This window comes from Oryx dammah, unplaced genomic scaffold (assembly GCF_014754425.2).
Source record: "Oryx dammah isolate SB20612 unplaced genomic scaffold, SCBI_Odam_1.1 HiC_scaffold_4, whole genome shotgun sequence".
Lineage (NCBI taxonomy): Eukaryota > Metazoa > Chordata > Mammalia > Artiodactyla > Bovidae > Oryx > Oryx dammah.
The window spans coordinates 22,151,193-22,178,042 of NW_024070188.1; the positions used below are offsets into that span (position 1 = coordinate 22,151,193).

The window sequence follows — 26,850 nt, forward strand, 5'->3', positions numbered from 1 at the left end:
AACTAAAACATACACATACATAAGTGGCCTGTATTCCGTGAATCTGATGACCACCCAAAGCATCAACATAAAAACGTACTGTAGATAAATTGTCTGAATGAAGATCATAATTGATGCTGTCACTGGAAACTTCATGAATCAGATTATTTGGGGGTGGGAGCATGATCCCACTATATATGTAATTGACTATAGGCCAAACTAATCATAACAACCCTAAATGGTCCCTTATTATGGTGTGGGTGCCTCGTTTATTCTTAGCTCCATTTTGCCACAGTCTTAAATTAAGTCTTGATTCAAGACTTTACTCCTATTTGATTATGTGGAGCAAACCAGTGGTAGAAACTGAAATGAGGGAGCTCAGTAAAAATTGATGGAGAAGAAAATAGGCCATTTTCCCATATTCTCCCTCTGTAAGTCCTTAGTCAGTGAAGAGATATTTATAGTTGATATGTTTGGTTTTCCTAAGAATATGATTGCTAATAATAGTACAAATATGGTCAACACTCATTGAACACATATGTGCCAGACAATACTATTACCCTGACATTGATTCTATGATGTCGGTGGAATTATTAGCCATGTTTTAGAGATGAAGAAACTGAAGTTCAGAGATGTTTGGTAATTTGTTCAAGATCACAAAGTGAGGTAGGGCTTGACTGAGCCTGAGTAGTGAACTTCTAGAGTCTCAAATGGCATACCAAAGGATAGATTGCCTCTGTGAAATAGCCTGCAGGTCACATATAACTCTTTCTAACCAAATATTAATGAACAAGTCAGAGTCTTAGCTTGGAGTGTCAAAGCTTATCCATGCTTGAGGTTCAAATATTAGCTGTGAAATCTTCAAAATGAGAGAATAAGGAACAAAATGGACTCTCTGAGCATCAGTGAAAATGTTTGCACTATCTATAGGGAATACTGCGAGGTGAAATGACAGTATCCCTTCAACTACATCAGCGACTCTGAAACATCATATTGTATAAGAAATAAAAGATTTTTAAATGACTAATGAAATGTAAACTTCAAGTAGCCTTCTTTCTCTTAAATTCTATGTGATTGTAACTACTTGGCACTTTGCATGGTGAGTCAGAGTTGAGCCAATATAAGTGCAATTTAACTTAGATGAGTCTTCAAAATAGGCTCCAATGTCTCTCTTATCAAGCTATTAAAACTGCAACTGTGGAGGTATTAATACATGAGAAAATGTGGAATGCCAGTTTCAAGTGGGGAGGGGCCCATGAATGTTTTCTGCTTGGCCTATACTATATGTCCCTACAGAATTAAAGACACAAACATGGTGGAATGTCATTGCTTTTTAGGATAGTTATCCAGCTCTTCCCACAGTGGGTACCAAGGACAGGGCAATGTAGTCTTTGGATCCTGGGCAGAAAAACTCGCTGCAGTAATTAAGCATTCAGTGTCTTCCAGTTTTCATGTTAATAGAATGTCTTCTCTTTGTGTTCCTAAGATGCCTGCCTTGTTTTATCAATTAGACTGTCAGTCTCTCCTTTTTCCTTCGTTTTTCATATGGACCTGAAGCAAACTCTCTTCACCTACAGGTCATAATATATAAGCTGCACAGCCCTGATGCACCAACACACCAGTTATTAGGTTGCCCTGGTTGAACTGATTCTCTTCCTTGATAAATCTGAAGATTTGTGACACGAATGGTCTTACTTTACTGAGAGGCAGGAAGCAATCTCAGTGATTCCCACCAGGCTGCTCTGAGGACAGGAATGCCTCAATAACATAAAGTGATTTTCCCCTCTTCTTGTTTCAGGTTCAATGGATCCAAATGACTTCCTGAGGGAGGCACAGATAATGAAGAACCTAAGACATCCAAAGCTTATCCAGCTTTATGCTGTTTGCACTTTAGAAGATCCAATTTATATTATTACAGAGTTGATGAGACATGGAAGTCTGCAAGAATATCTCCAAAGTAAGCTGAAGACTTAATAAAAGGGAAAAAAAAAGAGGAATTTAGTTTAGCGAATCCTATAAATGTCAATTTAGCAAGCCTTCTATAACCCAAAGGATATTTACTATGGCATATCTGTGACAATGAATGTCTTAACATTGAATTGCTCAACTACTCTTTAATAGGCTGTATGCTGTGTACTCAAAGGGAGGAAAAATATTTATGTAGCGGAAGAACAAATTGTTCACCATAGACATATCAGAGTACTTAAATGTAATGTGAAAAATCGAAGAATAGGTGTTTTGCTTGATGCTTTGTTTCATACAGTAAGTAACTGAACAATATCAGTCATGGAGCAGTATTTTCCATGGCGCAGAATTAGGAGACAGAGAATATTTTGGGGGGAAGGGAGGGAAAGTTACCTTCATTTTTGTCTTTGCCAGTTTTTGACAACTCTGTGCTTGTTGGTATTTAAAATACTTCCAACTGCTGGAAAACATTAAAATATTCAGGCTAAAAAGCAGACATATACCATTACCTTATTTTTACATCTGTTTCCTGTAGTCTGAGAAGACTTAAGGGCGCTGTAGAATTTTGATGTTTATTACAAATGAATAATTTAATAAACAACAATATTATAAGCATTAAAATATGTTGTTCAAAGAAATGGAGATCAAGCACTGAGAGAACAATTCATGCTTAAAGAAGAGGCATTTTCTATACTTTCCTGACCTGCCAGAGTGGGACTGATACAATGTATGAGGTAAAGGGAGGTGAGAATAACAGAACAAAGATATCAGAAAGATAGGAGAGTTTTCTTATTTCAGGGCGACTGGTGAAGCTGGTGATATTAAATTGCAAAACTAGATAAGAACAAAGAGCATAAGACCTGCTAACTGTTGTTAAAAACAAAAAATATATCTAGCTCCCTTGCATAAATATATCATATTTAACAGTATTGTGTTACCCACCATAGGGAGAATAACCTCAGCACTGACTCCTTTTGCCTTATCCCCAAGGACAAAAGTGCAGGAGCCATCTCAGGTCATCTCCAACAAAAATGTTTTGGCAAATGATAAGCTTTCATGCTGTTAAATAGCAACATCAATTCTCAGTCCTCAAAACTAACAGCAGTGTTCAATGCATTGGATACTCTCTCCTTCTGGAACCACTACCTTCATTTGGCTATGGGGACACTTCATCCAGTGGCCTCTCCTCCTTTCTTTCTTTCTGATTTTTCTCAATTTATGTGATTTCCCTCATCTCCCCTACCTCTGGATATCTTGGGATTTTCCAAAACTCTTTTGCAACATCACTAGATTCCTTGCTAATCTCAACATTCTTATTGTTTAATAACATTTATGTGTTACCAATTGCCCAAATCATATCCCTCCGTTACTTCAGAGTCGTATATCCAGCTGCCTTTGTAACTTCTCTATGTGAATGCTGTATCAGTCTGGATGATGTGGGATAATATGGGTATAATGCAGTAATGAACTCCTGCAAATCCCAGAGGCTTGACACAAATATTTACTCTTGCTCATGCTACATATGAAAAATAGACTGGCTAGTGTCTCAGGTCTGTTGATCACCTTGTCAGGAGCAGGAAATATCACTAATCTCATTCTGTCTCTTAACGTTTCTGACCAGGAGTGACATAGGTAATTTCTGTGCCCTGTTCTTTTGGTTAAATCAAGTCAAAGGGATAGGGGAGCAAAACCCTCTAAAGTGCTTAAGAGCAAGAAAAAACAAAAGTTTATAAATAGCCCTCATTCCTACTATGTATGTCTATTGGATATCTCAAAATAACATGTCCAAAATCCAATCTCTGATATTATCCTCGGTTATCTGCCCCTCTGGAGGTTTTTCCTTCTCTGATGATGCCAACATACAGGCTTACTATCTCAGTCTTCTCTAATCTCACATCCTATATCAGACCAACCAGCAAATCCCACTGGCTTGCTTTTGAAATATATCCAGGATTTTACCACTTCTCAACACCACTACTCCAGTGCAAATCATCATCAACCCTCTCCTGGATTCTGCAGTAGCCTTCTAATTGATGTCCCTTTTTAGGTTCTTGACCCCTTACATTTCTTCTTAACACAGTAGCTGGGGTGCTAAGTCTCTTCAATTGTGTCTGACTCTGTGTAACCCTAGGGACTGTAGACCGCCAGGCTCCTCTGTCCATGGGATTCCCCAGGCAAGAATACTGGAATGGGTTGCCATGCCCTCTTCTAGGGGATCTTCCCAACCCAGGGATCAAACCTGCATCTCCTAAGTCTCCTGCATTGCAGATGGATTCTTTACTCACTGAGCCATCTGGGAAGCCCCTACTCATTTTGTAATAAATGATTTATTTAGACAGCTTATTTTTAGTCTCTTCTAAAATACAACTCAGTTTTAGTGCTTGAATAATGTCAGGGGCACAGAAGGTGTGCACTAATTGTGTGTTGACTAATTGAATGAATAAATGATGAATAGATTAAGTTGAGGCTATTGTGAACCTAATTTGGGACTTGGGGTTACACTTGTTTTAATACTCTTGATATTCAGCGTGAATGCCGGGTACACTTATGTTATGTTGCAGACTCCTTTGACATTGAGGATTTCTGTGGCCGTTGATGTGTTTCACTCAGGGTTGAGCATGAACTCTGTTGTCTTTTGGGTTGAGCCATCAGGGTTGCGATGACAAAGGCCTTCATTTGCCCGGATTCCTGGTAGCCAGGGGGAGTAGTGAAGGTGTGCTCATTACAGGCAATTCCTTCCCAATCAAGAGGGTTTCATTTCAACAAAGTGATCTTAAAGTGAATCTGCCACTCTTAAACAGCCCATCATGATAAATATTATTAAGCTGAAAGGCTCTTGAGTAATGGAACGTAATGAAAATATTTCCTTGCTGCAGATGTAAATTGTCGCAGGTCTGTGAACCTTTATATCAGTTTTGACATATGGCTGTTGTATTAGAAGTGTGCTCTGAGGTTGTACACATTTCCTAGGCCACTGCACTCTTTCAGGGAAGGAAATGTATTACTCAATTTCCTTCACTATTGTGCTTGTCAGTGAAAACCTTTTTATATCCACTGTAAAAGGATTAGATGTTGTATTTGGTAGTTGAAATAACACATTTTTCTATAGAACCATCTTTGTAGTCCCTAAGCTTGGCTGAATATATATATATATTTTTTTGTAATAAACTTCTCCAAAATGAGAGAAGCCTGTCAAAAAACTTTAGCACTATGGGTAACTGATGCCTGGTATTTCTTATTGAAACTTAAAGAGGATAAATACCTGCATCTTTTTAAGTTTAGTTGGGCTTGTTTGCTTTCCAATAAATACTTGTAGAGCATCTAGTATATGTCAGTATATTTTCTTTTCCTACGAATCAAGCTCCAGCATGTAGTTCATCATTCTCATGGACAGTCCACCTGTCAGGTTGATGTAGACAGAAATGTTTTCACTGAGATAACCTTTAACTGAACAAAACTATATAGCTATTTACTGTTTGTATGAATGGAAGTCTCTTCATAGCCCCTGACTTCTGGGTGCTCTGGAGTGTAAGGTGGATTTTAGGGAGGCAGTATAGAATAAATTTATGAGTCATGAAATTTCAGTCTCCAACATACCCTGGATTTGAATCTCTGCAACTTATTACCGGAAAACCCTGCTGGTCCAGTGGTTAAGAATCCGCCTGCCAGTGCAGGGGACATGGGTTCGATCCCTGGTCGGGAGGATTCCACGTGCAACCAAGGCCCTGCACCACGACTATGGAGTCTGTGCTCTGGAACCTGTGAGCCACAACTGCTGAGCCCAAGCATCCAAGAGCTTGCGCTCCCCAAGTGAAGCCACCGCAGTGAGAAGCCTGTGCACCACAGCTGGAGAGTAGCCACGGCTCATGGCAACCAGAGATAGCCCACACGGCAAGGAGGACTCAGGGCAGCCAACAATAAATAAATAAGTAAAATATTAAAACAATTAGTATCTGTTCCTCTGAGTATCAGGAATCCCTATCAGACAGGGCAAACTACTTCCTGAGGTTGCTCTGAGTATTAGATGATGTGACTTAATGGAAATCAACCATATGGGATGGTGGTAGGAGAGGAGCATATATTTTTATTTTTTTTCTTTAAAGAAAACTATATAGCACTTATTCTGTGCCAGGAATGTTTCTAAGTCATACACAAGTATCAGTTTAGTTCATTCTTCTAACAAGCTCATGAATCCTTATCATTGTCATCCCCACTTAGCAGTTGAAGAAACTGAGGTATGGAGAGGCTAAGTATAGAAACTTATTCAAGGTGGTTGCGCGAGAATTCAAACCCAGGAAATCTGGCTCCATAATCCATTAAAAAATAATTTTATTTGTTTATTTACTTATGGCAGTGCCGGGTCTTCCTTGCTCCCAGGCTTTTCTCTAGTTGTGGCCAGTGGCTACTCACTACTTGCTGATCACGACTTCTCATTGCAGCGGCTTCTCTTGTCGCAGAGCACAGGCTCTAGGGAATGCAGGTTTCAGCAGTTGTGACTTCCCAGGCTCCAGAGCACAGCCTCAGTTGTTGTGGAGCACAAGATTAGTTGCTCCGCAGTAGGTGGAATCTTCCCGGATCAGGGATCAAGTACGTGTCTCCTGCATTGGCAGGTGGATTCTTTACCACTGAGTCACTAGGGAAGCCCCATGGTCCACGATTTTAATTGTACACGTAGCACTGATATTATTTTCCAAATATCAACCTTTTATCTATTGCTGTACGACAAATTACTCCAAAACTTGGTAGCTTAAAGCAGCAAACATTTATTTCCTCACAGCTTTTGCAATCAGGAATCCAGGTGCAGATGAGCCAGGTCTCCTGGCTCAGGGTTTCTCACAAGGCTGCAGTCTTCCTATTTGCTCGTAAACAGGATTGTTTTATTGTTTTCTCTTTCTGATAGTTCATTATTAATGTATAGAAATGTAACAGATTTCTGTATATTAATTTTGTATCCTAAAATTTGACTGCATTTATTTCTTAGCTCTAGGAGTATTTTTGATGGGGTCTTTAAGATTTTCTATATACAGTGTCATGCCATCTGCCAAGAGTTACGTTTCACTGCTTCTCTTTCAGTTTCTTTCTTTCTCTTGTTGATTGCTCTGGCTTGGACTTCCAATACTGTGTTAAATAGAAGTGCTGAGAGTGGGCATACATACCTTATTCTGGACCTTAGAGGAAAAACTTTCTGCTTTTCACTATTGAGTATGATGTTAGCTGTAAGTTTGTCATAAGTGACCTTTATTTCTCAGATCCTATTTAAATACACTGCTTATATTAAACACACACACACACAGTGCTTAGGTCTTTCTCATTTGAAAACTTTCCTTGACTCTATTTAATTTCATTTTCTTAATTATAAAAGATGACAGACATGTAGAAAGGAACATGTATGATTTCTGCCCTTTCTACATATATATTTATCATGTAATTGTAAAGTGAGCAAATAAACAACTATGCAACCAATAGGCAAATCAAGAATAAGATACTCAGCATTCCAGAAATTGCTCTAGTACCTTATCAATGACAATCCCTCACCATCAGGAACTTCGTGATAATTGCTCTCTCTTCCTTGACTTCATTTTTCTGTGCTAGCATTTTGTTATTTTCCCTTTTTGATTAGGTTTTTGGAAATTGATTTCTCCTCTTGCTAGCTCCATGTCCTCAATTCCCATTCAGTACTTCACCCTTTATACCCCATCTCCAGTGAGGATTTTCTTCCTGTCACCAGTGTCTCCAATGACTTCTTAATTGCTATATTTAAGAAATGCTTTTTAGTTCTTATCTTGCTGGATTTATTTGACACTGGTGGTGACTTTTTTCTTCTCAAACTTTTGACTGTTAGGATGTTCTCTTCTGGGTCTTCTCTTGTTCTGTAGGCTGATTCTTCTCAGTTTTCTTGCAGGTTTATTTTTCTATGCCCACTGCAAATGTTGGCATTTCTCATGATTCTATCATCTTGCAGCAATCTCAGCAACTTTTAATGTTCAACTTCCACCCATAAACAATGATCCTTAAATCCATATCTCTAGCTGCATGCTTTCCTTTGAGCTTCCGAACCATATGCTTGTCTTCTTTTAGACATTTCAACTCGGGTAATCCACATGCATCTCTAGTTTCACAAATCTTAAACTATTTAATTCTGATTAGGCAGCAACAATGATAGATGATAAGAACAGGTAGACGCTACTGTGTTCTTCCCATGTCGAGTGCTATTTTAAGTGCTTTATGTGTATTAACTCATTTTAATTCTCTTTTAACAACTAATCCCATGAGGTAAGGGCTTCCCTGGCAGCTCAGATGGTAAAGAATCCACCTGCAATCTGGAAGATCTGGGTTTGATCCCTGGGTTGGGAAGATCCCCTGGAGCAGGGCATGGCAACCCACTCCAGTATTCTTGCCTGGAGAATCCCCATGGACAGAGGAGCCTGGTGGGCTACAGTCCATGGGGTCACAAAGAGTCGGACACGACTGAGCGACTAAGCACACCATGAGGTAATGGTAATTATTGCTGTATATGTGGGGAAATTGAGGCACAGGAGTATTAAGCAGCTTGCCCAAAGTCAGGAAGAAATCTAAGGTGGAGCCCTGATTCAAAGCTGGCACTCTAGCTTCAAACCAGGGTTCCCGTCTCTTGTACTGTAATTACCTCTCAAGTCAGGAGTTGTGTGTAAGACTCTTGACCATAAATTCAATGCATTTTTGGTAATGTTTGGCTTATTCAGACAAGGATAATGCTGATTTGGATTTATGTGAGACAATTTCAATTCTCCAAAAATTTGAAGATATCTATTAACAGTATAGCATCTCAACTATCCAGGGATGGCTGGCACTGTTTCACAAAGTCAATATAACACTAATCTCTCTATGATTATCAGACTGACTCTACTACATAAATTTCCTATTCTTCATTATACAGAATCAGCGGTAGGAGAAACTATGTCTATGAAAGGTATACCATGCCTAGAGAGATGAGAAACCTATTCCAAGAATAACAGACTAAGAAAGAAACTTTAACACATGCATCAAACTTGATGGAGTACAAATGTAATATACACAGTTTATAACTACACATACAGAGCCTTCATTTTTTTGTGAGCTAGTTTTTAAGAACAATATGATGGAAGAATGAGAACTTTTCATTGGCTCAACCATGCAAATTAGCATTATTTTTAGGTTCAAAACTAAAGCAAACTATACAATGAAAGAAATCCAGAGGCAACCAAATAACAGTTTCCAGGAAGAGATGAGTCAGTAACATGTGGTATTCAAAATGGCAATAGCTGGACTCTTTCAGATATTTATAGCTGTGTTTGGATCATGTGGTACTTTTGCTCCTTTCTCTCAGTAATGTTCATTTAGGGAAGGGAGCGACTCAGCTTTGAAATGTGTTTGAACTCTGAAAATTGCTGCCTCATTAACCCTTCACAGGAAATGCAATGGCTTGTACTGATTATATTTATTTTCTCAACAGATCAGTGCTATGGCACTTAATCCCACTGAGAGCTCACTCATCAGAATTCTTAGAATTTGCTTCAATATTTCCAATGTTTTCCAAATTGAATCTCTTATTTTCTCTTTTTGCCTAGATGATGCTGGATCAAAAGTCCATCTGACGCAGCAGGTAGACATGGCAGCCCAGGTTGCCTCTGGAATGGCCTATTTGGAATCCCAGAACTATATCCATAGAGATTTGGCTGCCAGAAATGTCCTTGTTGGGGAACATAATATCTACAAAGTGGCAGATTTTGGACTTGCAAGAGTTTTTAAGGTGGATTTGGCTTTGTTTTAATTAGTTGGTAATGAGTCAAAAGGCTCACAGGCCAGCAGACTAGTAGTATTCCTGCTGTTTTTTTCCACACTATTTCTGAGAGTCCTGTGCTCCATAGATCATGTCCGGATACCAAGGCCCTACAGACAAAACTAGCTTCTATTTCTGTTTCTTCACCAATTTGAAAGAAACAGAGAAAACAATGACCAACCATATGGGAAAGTATGTAATTAAGTTTGTGGTTGCATTAATGATCAGTTTTTCATATCAGTCTCTGGTGACTCAGCGGTAAAGACTCTGCCTGCAATGCAGGAGATGTGGGCTCAGTCCCTGGGTCGAGAAGATCCTCTGGAGAAGGAAATGGCAAGCCACTTCACTGTTCTTGCCTAGAAAATCTCATGGACAGCCTGGTGGGCTATAATCCATGGGATCTCAGAGGAGTTGGACGCAACTTAGCGACTAAACAATGATAGCCTCTGTCTTCCTTTGTTTATTTATAAGCAGCACACTTTGTTTTTTTTTTTTTTTTTTTATTTATAAGCAGCACACTTTGTATAGTTACTATATGTATTGTTGTTCACTTTGCGCCAGACTAATATGCATGCTGCCAGAACTCTACAGCAATCATTGGTTTTTAAAATACTGCCTTCCCCTACCTCCCTCAATTTTGTGACATCAGGCCAGAAGACCCTGATATGGAAAGTGTAGTATTAGCTCTTTTTCTCCGAATTTAAATGTTTATTTCTGTATTATATCCTAAAATATGAGTGTGGAGCATGAAACACAAGTATATGATTCTCTTTTGATCTTTATGAAGTTGTCTTTCCTCTTTGTAAATTAATTAAATCCCCAGTGAGTTGATATAGTAATTTAAATCATTTGGATCCTACTTTTCAGTATTAGAAAATGGTTACATGGTAATTCTCAAAGTCAGTGGCTCTTCAATACCAGCAGTAAATTAAAAAAAAACAACAAACAGGCTTTGTTTTCACTTTTCTTAGTTTGTTAAAGACCAGGTATAAAACCAGTGTCATCACAGACGAATTTCCCATATGTAATATAATGCTCCTTCCAGTACTACTTTTAGCACATAGTAGGATCTCAGAGGGCTTCCCCAGTGGCTCAGCAATAAAGAATCCACCTGCAATGCAGGGGCCACAGGAGTCTTGGTTTCCATTGCTGGGTTGGGAAGATCCCCTGGAGCAGGGCATGGCAACGCACTCCAGTGTTATTTCCTGGAGAATCCCGTGGACAGAGGAGCCTGGTGGGCTACAGTCCAGGGAACTGCAAGTCAGGCACGACTGAAGCAACTTAGCATGCATGCACAGGCTCTCAGATAGGGCTTCCCTGGTGGCTCAGATGGTAAAGAATCTGACTGCAACGCAAGAGATGGAGATTTGATCCCTGGGTCAGGAAGACCTCCTGGATAAAGGAATGGCTACCCACTCCACTATTCTTGCCTGGAGAATTTCATGGGCAGAGGAGCCAGGGCACTGCAAAGAGTCAGATGGGACTGAGTCACTAACACTTTCACTTCAGGCTCTCAAATAATGTTCCATTAATGACTAATTTGCTGCTGTACTTATCACCTGAACTAAACACATTTTGAATCTTTTCCCTCTATATTTTAACGAGAAGTAGATTACAGATGAATGAGGGTGGCCAAAAAAAATACCACTTTAACTTGGCTTGATTCCTTAATGCATTAACAGGTAGAGAATGAAGACATCTATGAATCTAAACATGAAATAAAGCTGCCGGTGAAGTGGACTGCACCTGAAGCCATTCGTACTAATAAATTCAGCATTAAGTCCGATGTGTGGTCGTTTGGAATCCTTCTTTATGAAATCATTACTTATGGCAAAATGCCTTATAGTGGTGAGTAATTCTAAAGTGGGCCTTTCTGCTGTAGGTCACTTACTTAGGTGTGACTTTAACTGCTTTGCCCAGACTTAGAGGGCAGAGTTATGAGGCTGACCACACCATGCGCCTGTGGGAGCATAATAGATAAAATTTGATGATAATGATTTGCATTAATGAGGTGCTTTATTGCCTCCTTATCCTTTGCTCTTGAATTGCAGTCTTATAGACAGTACTTGCTGCAGGATTTAGTCTTGACAGCCTGGGAAGAGAATGGTGGACTTCACAGTTTCTCTGAGAGTCAATTTGCTTTGTCCTCTAGGGTATCAGTATCTATGGATTTAAGACTCTGATTTTCAATTTGTTTTTTGTTGGTTCCATTGTATATGTTTTAGGTATGACGGGTGCTCAGGTAATCCAGATGTTGGGTCAAAACTATAGACTCCCTCAACCATCTAACTGTCCATTGCAATTCTACAATATCATGTTGGAGTGCTGGAATGCAGAGCCTAAAGATCGGCCGACATTTGAGACACTGCACTGGAAATTTGAGGATTATTTTGTAACAGATTCTTCATATTCGGATACAAATAACTTTCTATGATGAACACTGAAGAGGAAGAACAAATAGTGAAGCAGCAATAAAACCCAATAATCAGTTCAGCAATACAATCATATTAACCAACTGTAAAAATGAATTTCTCTTCACATATTCAAGTGATAAGGTAAATTTGGCCGTATGATATGAAAAAGATTAAATATGCATTTTACCAGCTGGGCAATACTGAAGGACAGTCTAAGGTGAAATATCATCTCCCCACTGCCTGGCCAAATCAAACATACTACAGAGAGTTATTTTTCTTTTTAAAAGAGACTTACATTTCTATTTATTGTTTAAATGCCGATCAAGAGGATCAACAGATGATAGCCAATTTTTACTCAGTGACTGCTGTAGCATTTTCCTGTTTACTGATTAAAGTGGTTATTCATTATTCCTTGGATTGCTGAATCCCATCAGACTGTTATTATGAAGGAATTTGATTGCTTTGCTGCACAGCAGGACCTGTGCTTTGAGATTTTTTTTTTCTCATTTAAAATATCCTGTAACTACAATGATGGCAAAGCCATGTTAAATGACTTGATTGTACTTGGAGTAATTGCACATATTTTTTTCTATGCATAAAAAAATGAAGCAGCTGTTGAGAAAAAGAATTAAAATCTCCCTCATTTTGTAGAAGGAGATGATGGAATTTTTCTATACCTCGATGTGTGTCACCTGAGATTCATCTACGTTAGTTTTAGTCTCTTAATGTTAAGAATCGGATTGCAAAGCTGATGACTTATTATCTATGGAAATATGCAAGAAACATCTAATAGCCTGCAAGATCTGAGAAATAAGTATCAAAATAGTTTAGGAAAATGAGAGGAGATCAGTAGGATTGCTTTATGACCTAGGATTTCTGAATAATTAAAAAGAAATGTACCTTTGGCATATAGGCCAGATTTTCAAACTGACTACAAAACAGGTCAAATTCTGCTTCAGATCTAGAGAGTAAGAATCAGGAATAATAAGGTCTCATAACCTTGGTTCTAAAACTTTTTTGTCTGGTTAGGCCAAAAGGATTTTTTACTCATCTTAAGTTTTAATTAACCTTTTCAAGAATCTTATTTCTTTTAAGCAGTTCGTTTATCAAGTTTTGTGCCTCATTAGGTAAGTATAGAGAGTCCTCAAAGAAAGTTTCAAAATCAAAATATATATGAAAAGATCTTCTAATGTAAAGCAATATGAATGAAACAATTCCTAAGAAAAATTTTGAGTACATTGAGAATATTTTGAGTATATTTTCTCTTCTTTCTTTAGAGGGAAGGAAGAGAATTTCTAAGCAGTTACGGAAGCCCCAACACAAAGTAGATTAAGCACTAAGTAAATCTGTAACTCTCTAATTGGAAGACGGAAGTTGTTAAAAAGGAGATAACAGGCCCCAGATAGGGAGTCACTTGTGCTAAGCCCCATGTCAGCAAAACTAGACTTAACACTTAACCTAATGGCAAGAATGTAGCCTTTAACCAACCAGTCAACCTGGAATCACTGGGCCAGCACGAGGGAGGTAATCTTCCTGATAGACCCCTTCCATCCCACTTAGGAGGACAACCTTGTCCAAACCAATGCATTCTTGGCTAATAACTTCCTTTCCCCACTCCCTTTTCTGTTTTTAAAAGTCCTTCCTTTTCTATGGCATGGCCTACCTGTTTTCTATTTGTTAAATGAAATGCAGTCTTGATTCAAGAATCACTGAATAAAGCCAATTTGATCTTTAAATTTACTCAGTTGCATTTTTGTTATTTAACAAAGGAGACAGGGTTTCATGAACAATACCATTAGCAATTCAGTGATGCTTTTGTTGTCCAACTCTTTTGAGGGCCCATGGACTGTAGCCTACCAATCTCTTCTGTCTATGGGATTTCCCAGGCGAGAACACTGGAGTGGGCTGCCATTTCCTTCTCTGGGGCATCTTCCTGACCCAGAGATCCAACCTGCATCTCCTGCACTGGCAGGTGGATTCTTTACCAGTGGCCACCTGGGAATCCCATCAATGGTGTTAACAAAGACTGAAGTCCTTTCCCAACCTTCCCTCTGCCATCAGCATTGTTCTCATTCCTATGATCACAGATGGCCATCAGAGCCAACTGGGGTTCCTTTTTCTCCATCCAGCAAGAAAAATGGGAAGTCTCTGTCTTTGCATTTTCAGCTTGTAGAAAAATCATTCTTTTTCTTTTCAGGCAAGTTGGGGTCATATGCCCAGCCCTAGACCAATAACAGACTGTTTTGCGCTGACTTAAGTTCTAGGCTTCCCTGGTCGTTCAGATGGTAAAGAATCTACCTTCAGTGCAGGAGATCTGGGTTCAATCCCTGGGTTAGGAAGATCCCCTGGTGAAGGAAATGGCTATCGACTCCAGTATTCTTGCCTGGGGAATTTCATGGACAGAGGAGCCTGGCGGGCTAAAGTCCATGGGGTCGCAAAGAGTCAGACACAACTGAGCGACTAACACTTTTGCTTTTTTTTTTTTTCAGAATATGTTCTGCCACTGAAGCTGGGAATATGGGTACCTTTTCTGGAGACAGGCTGGGAGGTTGGCTTATCTGAATAAAATTAGAGAAGTCTGGGTAGGCATTCATTAAGGAGAAAGTCCCCTGGAATGAAGTAGCTATGCAATATACATATTATAGTGTGTGTGTATATACACTTAAACTTTTTGAAACTAAAATAGGCCAGATGGAGCTAACATTTATAGAGGCATTTGGTTCCTTTGTGTGTGTGTGTGTGTGTGTGTGTGTGTATTTGTGTGTTAGTTGCTCAGTGGTGTCTGACTCTTTGTGATCCCATGGACTGTAGCCTGCCAGGCTCCTCTGTCCATAGAATTCTCCAGGCAAGAATACTGGAGTGGGTTTCCATGCCCTTCTTCAGGGGACTTTCCCAATGCAGGGGTTGAGCCCCGATCTCCCACGTTGCAGGCAGATTCTTTACAGTTTGAGCCACAAGGATTATTGAATAGCAAATATTTGTAAGGGAAGGTCAACACTAATCTTTCTAATTATTTGACTATGTATAAGGCAACTTCAATTACTTAAAGTCAGAGTCTAATGCAAAGAGAAATTAAAAGAAAATAGCTCATTTTCTTTGAACTTATTTCTAGGAGTTCAATCCTGATTGAACATATACAGAGATGAATTAAAATATTCCCATTTCACTGTGAAAATTCAACTACTATATCATTTTCTTTTTGTAGTAGCTAATAACAATAAATTTTTTAGTAAGGTCTGATTTTGAAATGTAAAAAGAAGGTTATCCTTTCTTGTTTTTATACTCCCTGAAACCCTTTTGACTTAACACGTTTGGTTCTTGGAGACATTTATGTTCAAGTTTTTTGTCAAAGCAATCTATTATTCTTGTTTTTACCTGATGGATCATAGAGAAAAATAATAGATTCAGTTATGAGAAGCAGGAATAGATTTTTAAACTGATATAAATTTCCTTCCCTGTATAGCATAAAAGGATCAGGAACAGATAAGTTGAATTCTCCTACAATGAGCCAGCTCTTGTTAAATTTACCTCCCATAAATTGAAGCAAAGCATTTTCTATGTAATGTTTTATTTATGTAATTCAGTTATTTGGAGGTGGTGGTGAGGGATGTGAGTACATAATTTCATGTGGTATTTCAAATCTCTGTTGACAAAAATCTAAGGATTTTTAAAATAGAAAAAAACCCTCAAAATTCCAATAAGCCTCTTTTAAGAAGGTTATGAAGGAAATAGCTTTATGTTGTCTAAGGTCAAAAGAAGCATAAATCTAAATGACCAGAAATCTGCAAACTGGGCTGCGCAACGGGTCGTCTTAAAGGACACTGAAGCACAAGCCATGGGGAGATATCAGGCCGGGCACATCAGCTCGCATGCTTTGCTCACAGTGTGCGTCTGCGTGGTGCCTGCACGGGTGACTGAACTGTAGGGGCCCTAGCTCTTTCCATTCTCTGGTGGCCCAGTGGGAACCACTGCCCTTGGAAGGATGCCGACTATCACCCAGCTGGTGCTTCCTGTGGGAAGCAAGGCTCAGCTGGTGATCTGTGGCTTTGCCAAGCATATGCCCAATCTGCAATCTTGTTTTTCATGGTGAACTCGAGCATGTGGTTTCTGGTCCAAATGGCCTGGTTGGTAGTGTGTTTTTTGGTGACTTTTCAGGACTCTTCACAAAGATATGTGAACTACAATGGCGATAATTTGGATACTTATTCAGATTGTGTGAAAGGCCACTTAAAAAAAAAAAAAAAAAGGTAAATGAGGCTTTTATACATGGGGAGTGGAATTGCCAGTGAGTTCATCTGGAAATATTCAGTTTTTGTATTTCTTGGCATCATAACAGAGTTTTGGTCTACAGTCTTCAACATAATCCCCAAATTCCATGGAATAGACTAAAAATTAGATGGGAGGTTTGATGGAGAATATTTAGAAATCTTTTAAATCCATGACCCCAGAAATATTTTAATTTTCACTGTATCATCCTTTTACTGCCTACATAGCCCTATTAAACGCCTTCAGATTTGCTTTTTTTATATTAAGGGACTGATGGTAAAACTCTTAAATTATTTATGACATTTAGAAATGAGCTGGAGAATAAAAATAATGTACAAATGTTGAATCTCAGAACTTTAACTAGTTTAGCTTCAGTCTGCACTCAGGTGATACTATCTATATAGGAGTTATAAGATTAAGTCATAAGGAAAGAGACACCCAATTATTTCCTTTTACTTTTCTTGCTTGGGTAGTTAATCTATCAGTCGTCTAAAGCAACAGACTTCAGTGTAACACCTTTTTCATCCTCATAGAAAATAGTCAACTCTTTCTGAAAAGGGTAGCAAATCTTGAATATGCCTTAAGCATCTAGTTATATGTATTGCTATGCAGGAGATTCAAATCAAATAACATAAGAATCATGGAATTGTATGTTAGGGTGAAGTGGTTAAAAACAACTAAAATTGCTTGGTTTGGAAGGATCTGAACATTGTCTAGTAATAATTTATTGAAATTTTAGAATAGAGGCTTTAATTGTACTAATTGTAAAGGAAAAAGTTGGTTGATATTAGCCAAATTAGATTTAATTTTTATGGCCCACACAATTTCAGAATAAAATATGTCTTAGCTTTCAATCGTTTTTCAAAATCTACATTTAATTATAGATTCAGAAAGTGGGAAGCAAAGCAGATTAGCCAGGTTAGTATATTTCAAAGGTATCTCAGTGAGATTTTTTTTCTCTAAAAATTGTGTATTTCTATAGTGTACCCTTTAATAATATTTATGTTGTACAATTACATGTGAATATATTACACATCTCTGTAACTTATCTGTGTAACAAAAGGTTAAAAAAGACCTCTTTTAATTGTACCAACTTGTTATAAAGCTATTACTTGTTGTTCAGTCGATCAGTGGTGTCTGATTCTTTGTGACTCCATGGACTGCAGCACAGCCTGTTTCTCTGTCCTTCACCATCTCCCAGAGCTTGCTCAAACTCCTGTCCACTGAGTGAGTGATGCCGTCCAACCATCTCATCCTCTGTCATCCCCTTCTCCTCCTGCCTTCTATCTTTCCCAACATCAGGATCTTTTCCAATGAATTGGCTCTTCGAATCAGGTGGCCAAAGTATTGGAGCTTTAGTCCTTCCAATGAATATTCAAGACTGATTTCCTTTAGGATTAACTGGTTTTATCTCCTTGCTGTCTAACGGACTCTCAAGAGTCTTCTCCAACACCACAGTTCCAAAGCATCAAATCTTCAGTGCTCAGCCTTCTTTATGGTCCAACTCTCACATCCATACATGACTACTGGAAAAACCATAGCTTTGACTAGATGGACTTTTGTTGGCAAAGTAATGTCTCTGCTTTTTAATACGCTGTCTTAATATGTTTGTCATAGCTTTCTTCCAAGGAGCAAGTATCTTTTAATTTCATGGCTGCAGTAACCATCTGCAGTGATTTTGGAGCCCAAGAAAATAAACTCTCTCACTGTTTCTATTGTTTCCCCATCTATTTGCCATGAAGTGATGGGACCAGATGTCATAATTTTAGTTTTCTGAATGTTGTTTTAAGCCAGCTTTTTCACTTTCCTTTCACCTTTATCAAGAGGTTCTTTAGTCCTCTTTGCTTTCTGCCATAAGGCTGGTGTCACCTGCATATCTGAGGTTATTGATATTTCTCCCGGCAATGTTGATTCCAGCTTGTGATTCATCCAGTCCGGCATTTCACATGATGTTCTCTGCATATAAATTAAATAAACAGGGTGACGATATACAGCCTTGACACACTCCTTTCCCAATTTTTAATGAATCCATTGTTCTGTGTTCAGTTCTAACTGTTGCTTCTTGACTTGTATACTGGATTCTCAGGAGGCAGGTAAGTGGGTCTGATATTCCCATCTTTTTAAGAATTTTCCACAGTTCATTTGATCCACACAGTCAAAGGCTTTAGTGTAGTCAATGAAGCAGAAGTAGATGTTTTTCTGGAATTCTCTAGTTTTTTCTATGACCCCATGGATGTTGGCAATTTGGTCTCTGGTTCTTCTGTCTTTTCTAAATACAGCTTGAACATCTGGAAGTTTTCTGTTCATGTACTATTAAAATCTAGCTTGGAGGATTTTGAGCACTACCTTGTTAACATGTAAAATGAATGCAATTGTGCAGTAGTTTGGACATTTTTTGGTATTGCCCTTGTTTGAGATTGGATTGAAAACTGACCTTTTCTAGTCCTTTGGCTGGAGTTTTCCGAATTTGCTGGCATATTGAGTGCAGCACTTTAACAGCATCATCTTTTATGATTTGAAATAGTTCAGCTGTAATTCTATAACCTCCACTAGCTTTGTTTGTAGTGATGCTTCCTAAGGCCCATTTGACTTCACACTCCAGGATGTTTGGTTCTAGGTGAATGATCACACCATCATGGTTATATGGGTCATTAAGATCTTTTTCGTATAGCTCTTCTGTGCATTCTTGCCACCTTTTCTTAATATCTTCTGCTTCTGTTAGGTCCATACCATTTCTATGGTTTATTGTGCCTATCTTTGAATGAAATGTTCCCTTGATATCTCTAATTTTCTTGAAGAGATCTCTAGTCTTTCCCATTCTATTGTTTTCCTCTATTTCTTTGCATTGTTCACTTAGGAAGGCTATCTTATCTTTCCTTGCTAGTCTTTGGAACTCTGCATTCAGATGCATACATGTGCAAGTATTAAATTAAAAAAATTAATTGTGTTATTTAAAATATTAAAGCAAAGTGTTTTCTTAAAAGTATACTTCATCCTAAGTGTTCTGTCTTCATTCTCACTGGATTTGTTTATTATGCTAGTTATTTCAAATTAATTATTTTACTTTGACTTTTAAAGTTGATTTTGCTGTTTCAGAGTTCAAGTTGGTTGTGAATTCACTAATGTATTTCATAGCAAGTAAAATGTTTCCTCAGGTGATTATATTAAAAGAATTTACATTTGTATGATAGGTAAAGTACATCTGTGAACCTTATGCCACATATTTATAGCAGGCTAGCTGCTTTATGTCACCTTTCTCAGAAACCCAAGCAAATGGAAAAACTACCAGCTCTTGTTTGTAGCTGTGGCAGTGGGAATGACAGTATTGGTGGGCCTCGTGTTGGCAATTAAATCCTTGGCTTGCAGTTCATTGGCCGTAGTGACATGACTTCGCCCAGACACAAGGAGCATGTATGTGTAATCCTACCATGTACCCAGTGACAGGGTGCCAGAAATACTCAGTGAATAGCACTAACACTAGCTTACCACATTAAAATGTCAAGTAATATTTAAAGGATGTTGAGTGGTGGAAGGTCATGTATACTCATTTATCCATTACTTTTCCTTAATTATTTTATTTTATTTTTTTACCATTACATAACTTTTATTTTGTCCAAATGTCTGTTAATTATTTTGGTATAATCTCAAAGGATTATAACTTTGCACAGGCATAATTTTCAAAGTGCAATTACCTACATTATATCAATATAATGGAGCATTTGAACAAATCTTGTGATAGTTAGGAGATACCAGAAATATCTGAGTTGTCTCCTGTTACGTTTTTTTTTTTTAATTTTTAATTTTACTTTACAATTCTGTATTAGTTTTGTCAAGCAAATATATGTTGATTGCCTGTGAGTAGCAGATAGTGAGCTAAATGTTTGGATAAAATTGTGAACATGAGAGAAATAGACCTTGCTTTCCTAAGTTTATGATCTATTAGGAGAGGCAAATTGGGATATGTGAACCTCAACCCATAAACCTATAAGCAATCTTACTTTCTCCTATTCTCCCTAAGAATTAATTTATTGTCTCCAGTCTGCTATCCACTATTCATTCTCTCCTTGCTCCTTAACAACAAAATCTGTGTTCTTGGATCCCAGCTAAAAGATCACATTTCTAAGCCTCTTTTTGTAGCTAGGAGTACCTATGAGCTGTAAGAGAAAGTTGTTTGGCAAGACTTCTAGGAGTGTGTGGAGTGAGGGGGAGAGGCACAAATTAGGGCTGGCCAGGCAAGTCCTGCCCTAATTGTGGGAGGCTGTGTAGTCCAGGTTAGTAATGGACAGACATTGATAGCCTTTAAATTGGTAGCATAATCAAATTTGAACTTTTAAAATATTCTTTTCACTAATCTATAAAGAATGGAAAGGGGGAGACAATTTAGGAGGACTGATTGGGGGAGCAGTGATAATGGGACAAGTGAGTGGATTGCAGGAGACAGAGAAAGCAAACCAACCCACATGAGACTCTGGAGGTAGAAGCAATGGTACTGTTTGTTTCTGTGAATGAGGAATACTTAGGTATCAGGGAGGACCTGTCCTCTACGAGAAACTAGATATGACATAACAGAAAAGAAGCAAGTAGGGGAGACAATGCTCATAGGAGCTAATTAGCTGACTGGTCATCATAAAACATCCAACTTGAGATGTTATTAAGGAGTTGAATATTTGCACCTGGAGTTCAGAAGTGAAGTGTGAAGTGTACATTTGGAGGAGTTGGCATAAGAAAATCACATGAGAAAAGGGGGCCACTGAAGGAGAGGGTGGAGAATAAGGACCAAAAAGGGCTCAGCGCTTTTCCCTTGGGGAGGTGGACATTTAAATTTGGGTGGAAAAGAAGAAGCCGGAAAAGTTGTGAAAAATCAGAAGTGTTATCACAGAAGCTAAGAATGAAGGAGCAGACATTTGTGTCAAATGTTAATGAGAGGTCAAAGACTTTGGAAAATGAAAGTTTTCCACTAGCTTTTAGCAAATTGGCCCTCCTGAGGAAGTGTGTTCTTGGTGGAGAAATGAGATCAAAACTGAGACTGGAGTGGGCTGAGGCAGAAGTGAGTGATGAGTGGGGACCACACCTAGGGGCCTGGCAGTTTTTCCCCATGTGGGGTTGTGAATGTCAGAGAGAGGCAGCAGCTCACAGGGAATGTGAGATGCGAGGTAGGAGGTGTGTTTCTAAAAATCGAGGAGACCAAATCTTGTTTGGATGCCATTAGGATGTTTGTTGGACCTTATTTCAGCGGGAGTGGAGTCCGCAGTGTAGGAACATTTACCAATTCGAATAAATCTGAAAGAATAACTGCTGTCTTGCTCACTGCATTTGTACGAACTATCTAATATGAATATTCTGTTGTTAAACTAAGTATCTTTGCCTTAGGGGAACTAATGCCTGAAATCTATAAAAATATTTTGAACAGACACATCTCTTATTCCAGGACCATTTAGTTTTAAGGCAAATGTCATGGTAAATTTTTCTTAGCTGTTTGCTCAAGATTGATCTAGTTTCCTAACATTCTAGAGTAGATAGGTGGCTTTTCTTTGGAAATGTAAGTTTTATCTGGATTAAAGAAATAGGGCCAAAAAAAAAAAAAAAGAATTCAAGTAATTTCAACTAAACTATCTATTCATTTTCCTTGAACATGGATGTCAGGTCTAATTGTTTAAAATATTACAATAAGGCTCATTGTAGAGGAATTATGAAACCCATTTAAAGAGGTGATAAGAAAACTGGGGTTTTAATATTTCAGGGAGAAGACATTTGAACTACCCCCAAAGAATATAATTATAAGAAAGAATAAAAGAGAAAAAGAAAGGAAAATAAAGCAAAGAAAGGCAAAGCTGTTTTAAGAAAACCTATCATCAAATCTTAGGAGAAATGGTTCTTCCTTTATTTGGTTATTCGTCTTATGAATAATGCAAAAACGGTCTTATTTGATTTTAACATATCCTTAGTTCAAACTAAGTTTTAGGACCTGCGTCAAACAAGTGATTTTGCAATAGAATCTTTCCTGGGCATTATCTGCATCAATCTATTTTCACAGAATTGCAGAATTTGAGAGCTGGTAGAAACTTCGGAGATCATATTGTCAGTCTGTCAGGAGTTCTCTTTCTTTTGGAGTGAAAACTAAGAAACAAAAATAGTAAAAAGCAAGGGGTATTTAGTCATTTGAGAGAGATATTTTTCAGATAAAACTGCTTCATATACTCCTAAAATCCTTGCAGAATTACTTGAAAATCTTCAGAAAAAGGCTTGGCATAAATAAGATTGTTTCAAGTTAATTATCTCTTCCCTATATTTCTAGAGAAACATACAGCACTTAATTTAGAGAATAGTAAAGATAATATTCAAGAGTTGATTTTGTGGCTGCACATTAAAAATATTTTAAAGCATGCAAAGTGTGCAATGTTGTGCAAATGGGAATGAGTGCCAATCTTGAGTAATAGCAAAAGTCAAAACAGGATAAATGAATTCCACAAATTCTCAAACTGTCCAGCAGGTGGGGGCCCAGGTTGCTGCCAAAGTGTTTATAATCAGGAGAGAAAAAGAGACCTTAAAGTATTCTAAAATCCTTATATTTAGTATATGTGGAAAAAAAAAATTCTGGAAGTAAGCTCACTTGATTGTAAGTACCTCTGCTCAGACTTGCAGTGAAGACATTGAAACAGATTATGACACAGTGCTCCCAGTTTGAGAAATGCAAGGTTACGTAATTCCCTTCTCACCAAACTCTAATTATTAAAGTAACTGAGTGCTCCTCACCAAAGTGGATTTAATGGTAGATAGTCCTCATGAATGTTTCTTTTTTGACATACAGTTTCTAGTATTTCAGCTCTTATTTTTATATGTATTTTTTATATGCACTCTGGTTATCTTCCTACAATGCCTAATTATATTTCCAAAGCACTGAAATATTTTTTATGTATCTTTGCTTGTTTTCTTTGCTTATCCATTCTTTTAACAAAGAAGTATGAAGAGGCTTTTGTAAAATTAATTTTAAAAAATTACAAGTGTTTAGATTGTTATTAGCACAAAAAGTAAAACATTTTCAATACTAACTTGCAAAACTGAAAACTAATCATAGTCCATTTTTTCAACCATAGGAGAGTTAAATTACTATTATACCAGTGAAAAATTGAACAATTTTCCCTACTGTGGTTTAGAATTTTGAGTTCATGGAACAGTGAAAATGATATGTTGTTTGTGGCATTAAATCTACTTAATTTGGAACCTTAAAATAATTTTGTTTTCTTCCATTAAATCTTTAATGCATTTTCAGCACAAAATTTAAATGTATTAATATGTCAAATATTGATTTTGTGTTAACATTTTAAGGCTATCTAAATCACAACGATACTTTTTGGTGGATCTAAAAACAAGTTGATGTGTACTTTATTATCTGCTCAATATTATGATTTTAAGTTAATTTGTTGACTGAAGAAGAATTATGTCCTTCAAGTTCATTCGATTATGATAATCAGATTTCTAATATTGTGAAAAAGACTTAGTAAGATTCATGCACTTTTTCTGAATAAATGATACAATTGTATTGCGCTGGCCAAAAGGTTTGCTCAAGTTTTTCCATAACATCCTATGGAAAAAAAGCTGAATGAATATTTTGGTGAATCCAATATTTTCTTTTTCATCTTTGATATTACGTGGTTAAATTCTGGTAGTCTCTTCCTTAGTGAGAGGGCTTTAAGAAAGGAAAGCACTACTTGATTAATGCTGGAAAAATGCCAATGAAAGGTTGATTTTGCATCTCATTGGTCTTATTTCTGGGGTAAAATGGAAGAAAAAATATAGAATGTTAGAATCCCAGTCTGGTTCTGTAGAATGCTGTGCTAAGAGAAAATTTGCTTTGGGGTCCATTTAAGAAAACACTTGATTTACTTATTTTTAAAAAACTTTTTATTTTGTATTGAGTTACAGCCAATTAGCAAAGTTGTAATAGATTCAGGTGAACAGTGAAGGGACTCAGCCATACATATACTTGTATCCATTCCCCCTCAAAGAGTCGGACACGACTGAGTGACTAATACAGACACACATGCAAACATCCCCCTCATATTACCTTTATAATTACTGAATATTTAGGGAAAAGACATGGGTTCCAGAAAGGGAAAGGGTGATGCTTTCTGAGGAGTTCAGGGATTTTTTTGTCTTAATGGATCTGACAAGGGTTGTCCTATTTTCCCTACAACACACTTCCTGTGTTTGGCAAAGGATGGGAATGAGATAAGAGGGAACAGGAGAAAAAGGGAAGTAGGAAGAAGAAAAAATGTAGTTAGCAAGATGGTGAGCTAGTGGAAGAAAACTAGTTCTCTCCTGAGACTAAGTAGTAAGATTTATAGTATCTATTTCAGTCTTAGCTAGAGATTTACTGACAGATCTTTGCCAAATCAAATCACTTAATTCTATAAGCCTTTTTTTCGCTCTTGGTGAAATATTATTGTTAGTATTTATGAAATGCAATGAGGATTTTATAAACATAAAGCCATGAATATTTCATGAATATCTGGAGATATTTGGATCTAAGTATGTGTTATTGAATACAGCCAACTCTCAAATCTCACTTAGTGGGTTATGTATAGATTTAGTTCAGGACTGATATCCCCTTGCTATGAAGTATATTTCTGAGCTGTTGCCCTTCACAAGTTAGTCAGTGTGTAGTTAAGGAAAGCAATCTAATTTAATTTCAGTCTGGGCAGTAAATCTCCTGCAATGAAGGTTGAGATATAAGGAAGAGGGGGAGTGGAGGAGGAGGAGGAGGAACTAATTTGGGCTTTCATTCAATCATCAATCCAACACTTATTCAGCATCTGCTCCATCTGAGGGACTGGGTTAGAATTGGGAATAAAAATATGAATACTAGAGAAAGCCTGATGTGGTAATGTGGTAAGGCTTTGAGCTAGATTTGCATTACTAGTCCTTAGCCTTGAGCATGGTACTTAATCTCTTTGACCTGATATCTGTAAAATGAGGATAGTACCTAGGTCAAAGAGTTGTTTTGAAAATTAAATGAGAAAAGCATTTTGAGTATGCACTCAGTATATGTTAGCTATGAAAATCAAGTCTCAGGCATCTATGGGGAATCTGGGTAAGTAACTGATGAATATAACATTGTGGTATCACCCAGACACACATGGTCTGTTAGGAAGACTCAGGAGATACACTGAAATCAGGCTAGAAGATTAATGCAAATGGAAGAGGATGTTAACACTAGATTTTGAGGAGAATTTCATGCTAAGCCAAGGACCTATATTCTAGTCTGAAAAAACTTTGGTATAAAATTTACAAGCGTCTAGTCTGAGTTTCAAGCTCAGATGATCTTTGAAAACTGTTTCCCTTGAGACATGAAAGAACTTAGTTTTACATCTTAAGCTTTTGACTCTTTAGCCCATCAAATATTTGATTTAATTTTTAGGGATCCCTTTATCCGATCAAAATTTTAAAAATCATTTTTATGTTTGACTGATTTTTGTCTACCTTCATTAGCCATATTTTTCAATTTATTCTGTACATTTTTTTTCTATTTTAAAATTAATCTCTTTATTTAGAGGATTTTGGAATTTCTTGGCCCTTGTAAAGTATGTTTATTTGCCTCACAATTTCCTTTCAGTGTGCAATATATTGTAGAAGAGAAAGCAGTGATTTAGGACAGGTGGCTCCAGGGTAGCAATGTAGCATGTAATGAAGTCTGTGGAAGAGAAGTCCTGTTCCCTAATTCTGTCACCTCCAGCAGACTATACAATCACTCTCAGCCTCATTTTTAAGACTCTTAAATATATGCATATCACATGGGATAATGAATATGAAAACGGCCAGCACACCAAAGATTCTGAACAATCTAGGTTGGTTCTAGTTTGTGCTCATGAACAGAACTTCCCTTGGAGTTTACAATGATTTCCTTGTCCTAGAGGAAGCTGGCCTCACATTACAGATGGCCAAATCTTAGTATAGCACTGGCATACAGTAGACAATCGATATTTAATATTTGCATGAATAAACTAAAAAGTGAGACAATGAAAACCTCCACAACTAAAGCACAACTTCTGTCTCCCTCGGCAGGTTGCAGGTATATGCTAAGGGCATGCTGGAGATGGTGTGGTTTGCTTATACCTAGATTAGTTGGTGTCTGGTTGTCCTGTGGTAAAAATTTCTGCTTCTAGTTAAGACATCATGCATTTGGTACCATAGAGCAGATGTGAATAATGGAGCCTGAAAGTCAGGTCAAAAGACATTTTCCACTAGTCACCTACTCACAGCCCTGCTTCTACAAAAAAATTAGGTGATAACAAATTTTTCTTTGAAAGCTTTCTACTAAGAGACACATGATAAGATTCCTGATACATTCATTAGAATACTTGCTTCCAGAATAAATAGAAACAAAGGTATTAATTCTTTTTTGTTTAGGGTTATATTTTGCAAGGATTC

General features: G+C 37.6%; 1 protein-coding gene across 1 annotated transcript in view; it reads left to right on the forward strand.

Moving 5' to 3' along the window:
* Positions 1–13,897, forward strand: part of FRK (fyn related Src family tyrosine kinase) — a 101,216-nt gene extending 87,319 nt beyond the window's left edge. The window contains exons 5-8 of the mRNA XM_040238459.1: positions 1,778–1,936; positions 9,531–9,712; positions 11,425–11,590; positions 11,968–13,897. Of these exons, the coding sequence (XP_040094393.1) occupies positions 1,778–1,936; positions 9,531–9,712; positions 11,425–11,590; positions 11,968–12,176 (716 nt within the window). The 3' untranslated portion in view covers positions 12,177–13,897. The remainder of the gene's footprint in view (positions 1–1,777; positions 1,937–9,530; positions 9,713–11,424; positions 11,591–11,967) is intronic.
* The last annotated feature ends 12,953 nt before the right edge of the window (positions 13,898–26,850 follow it).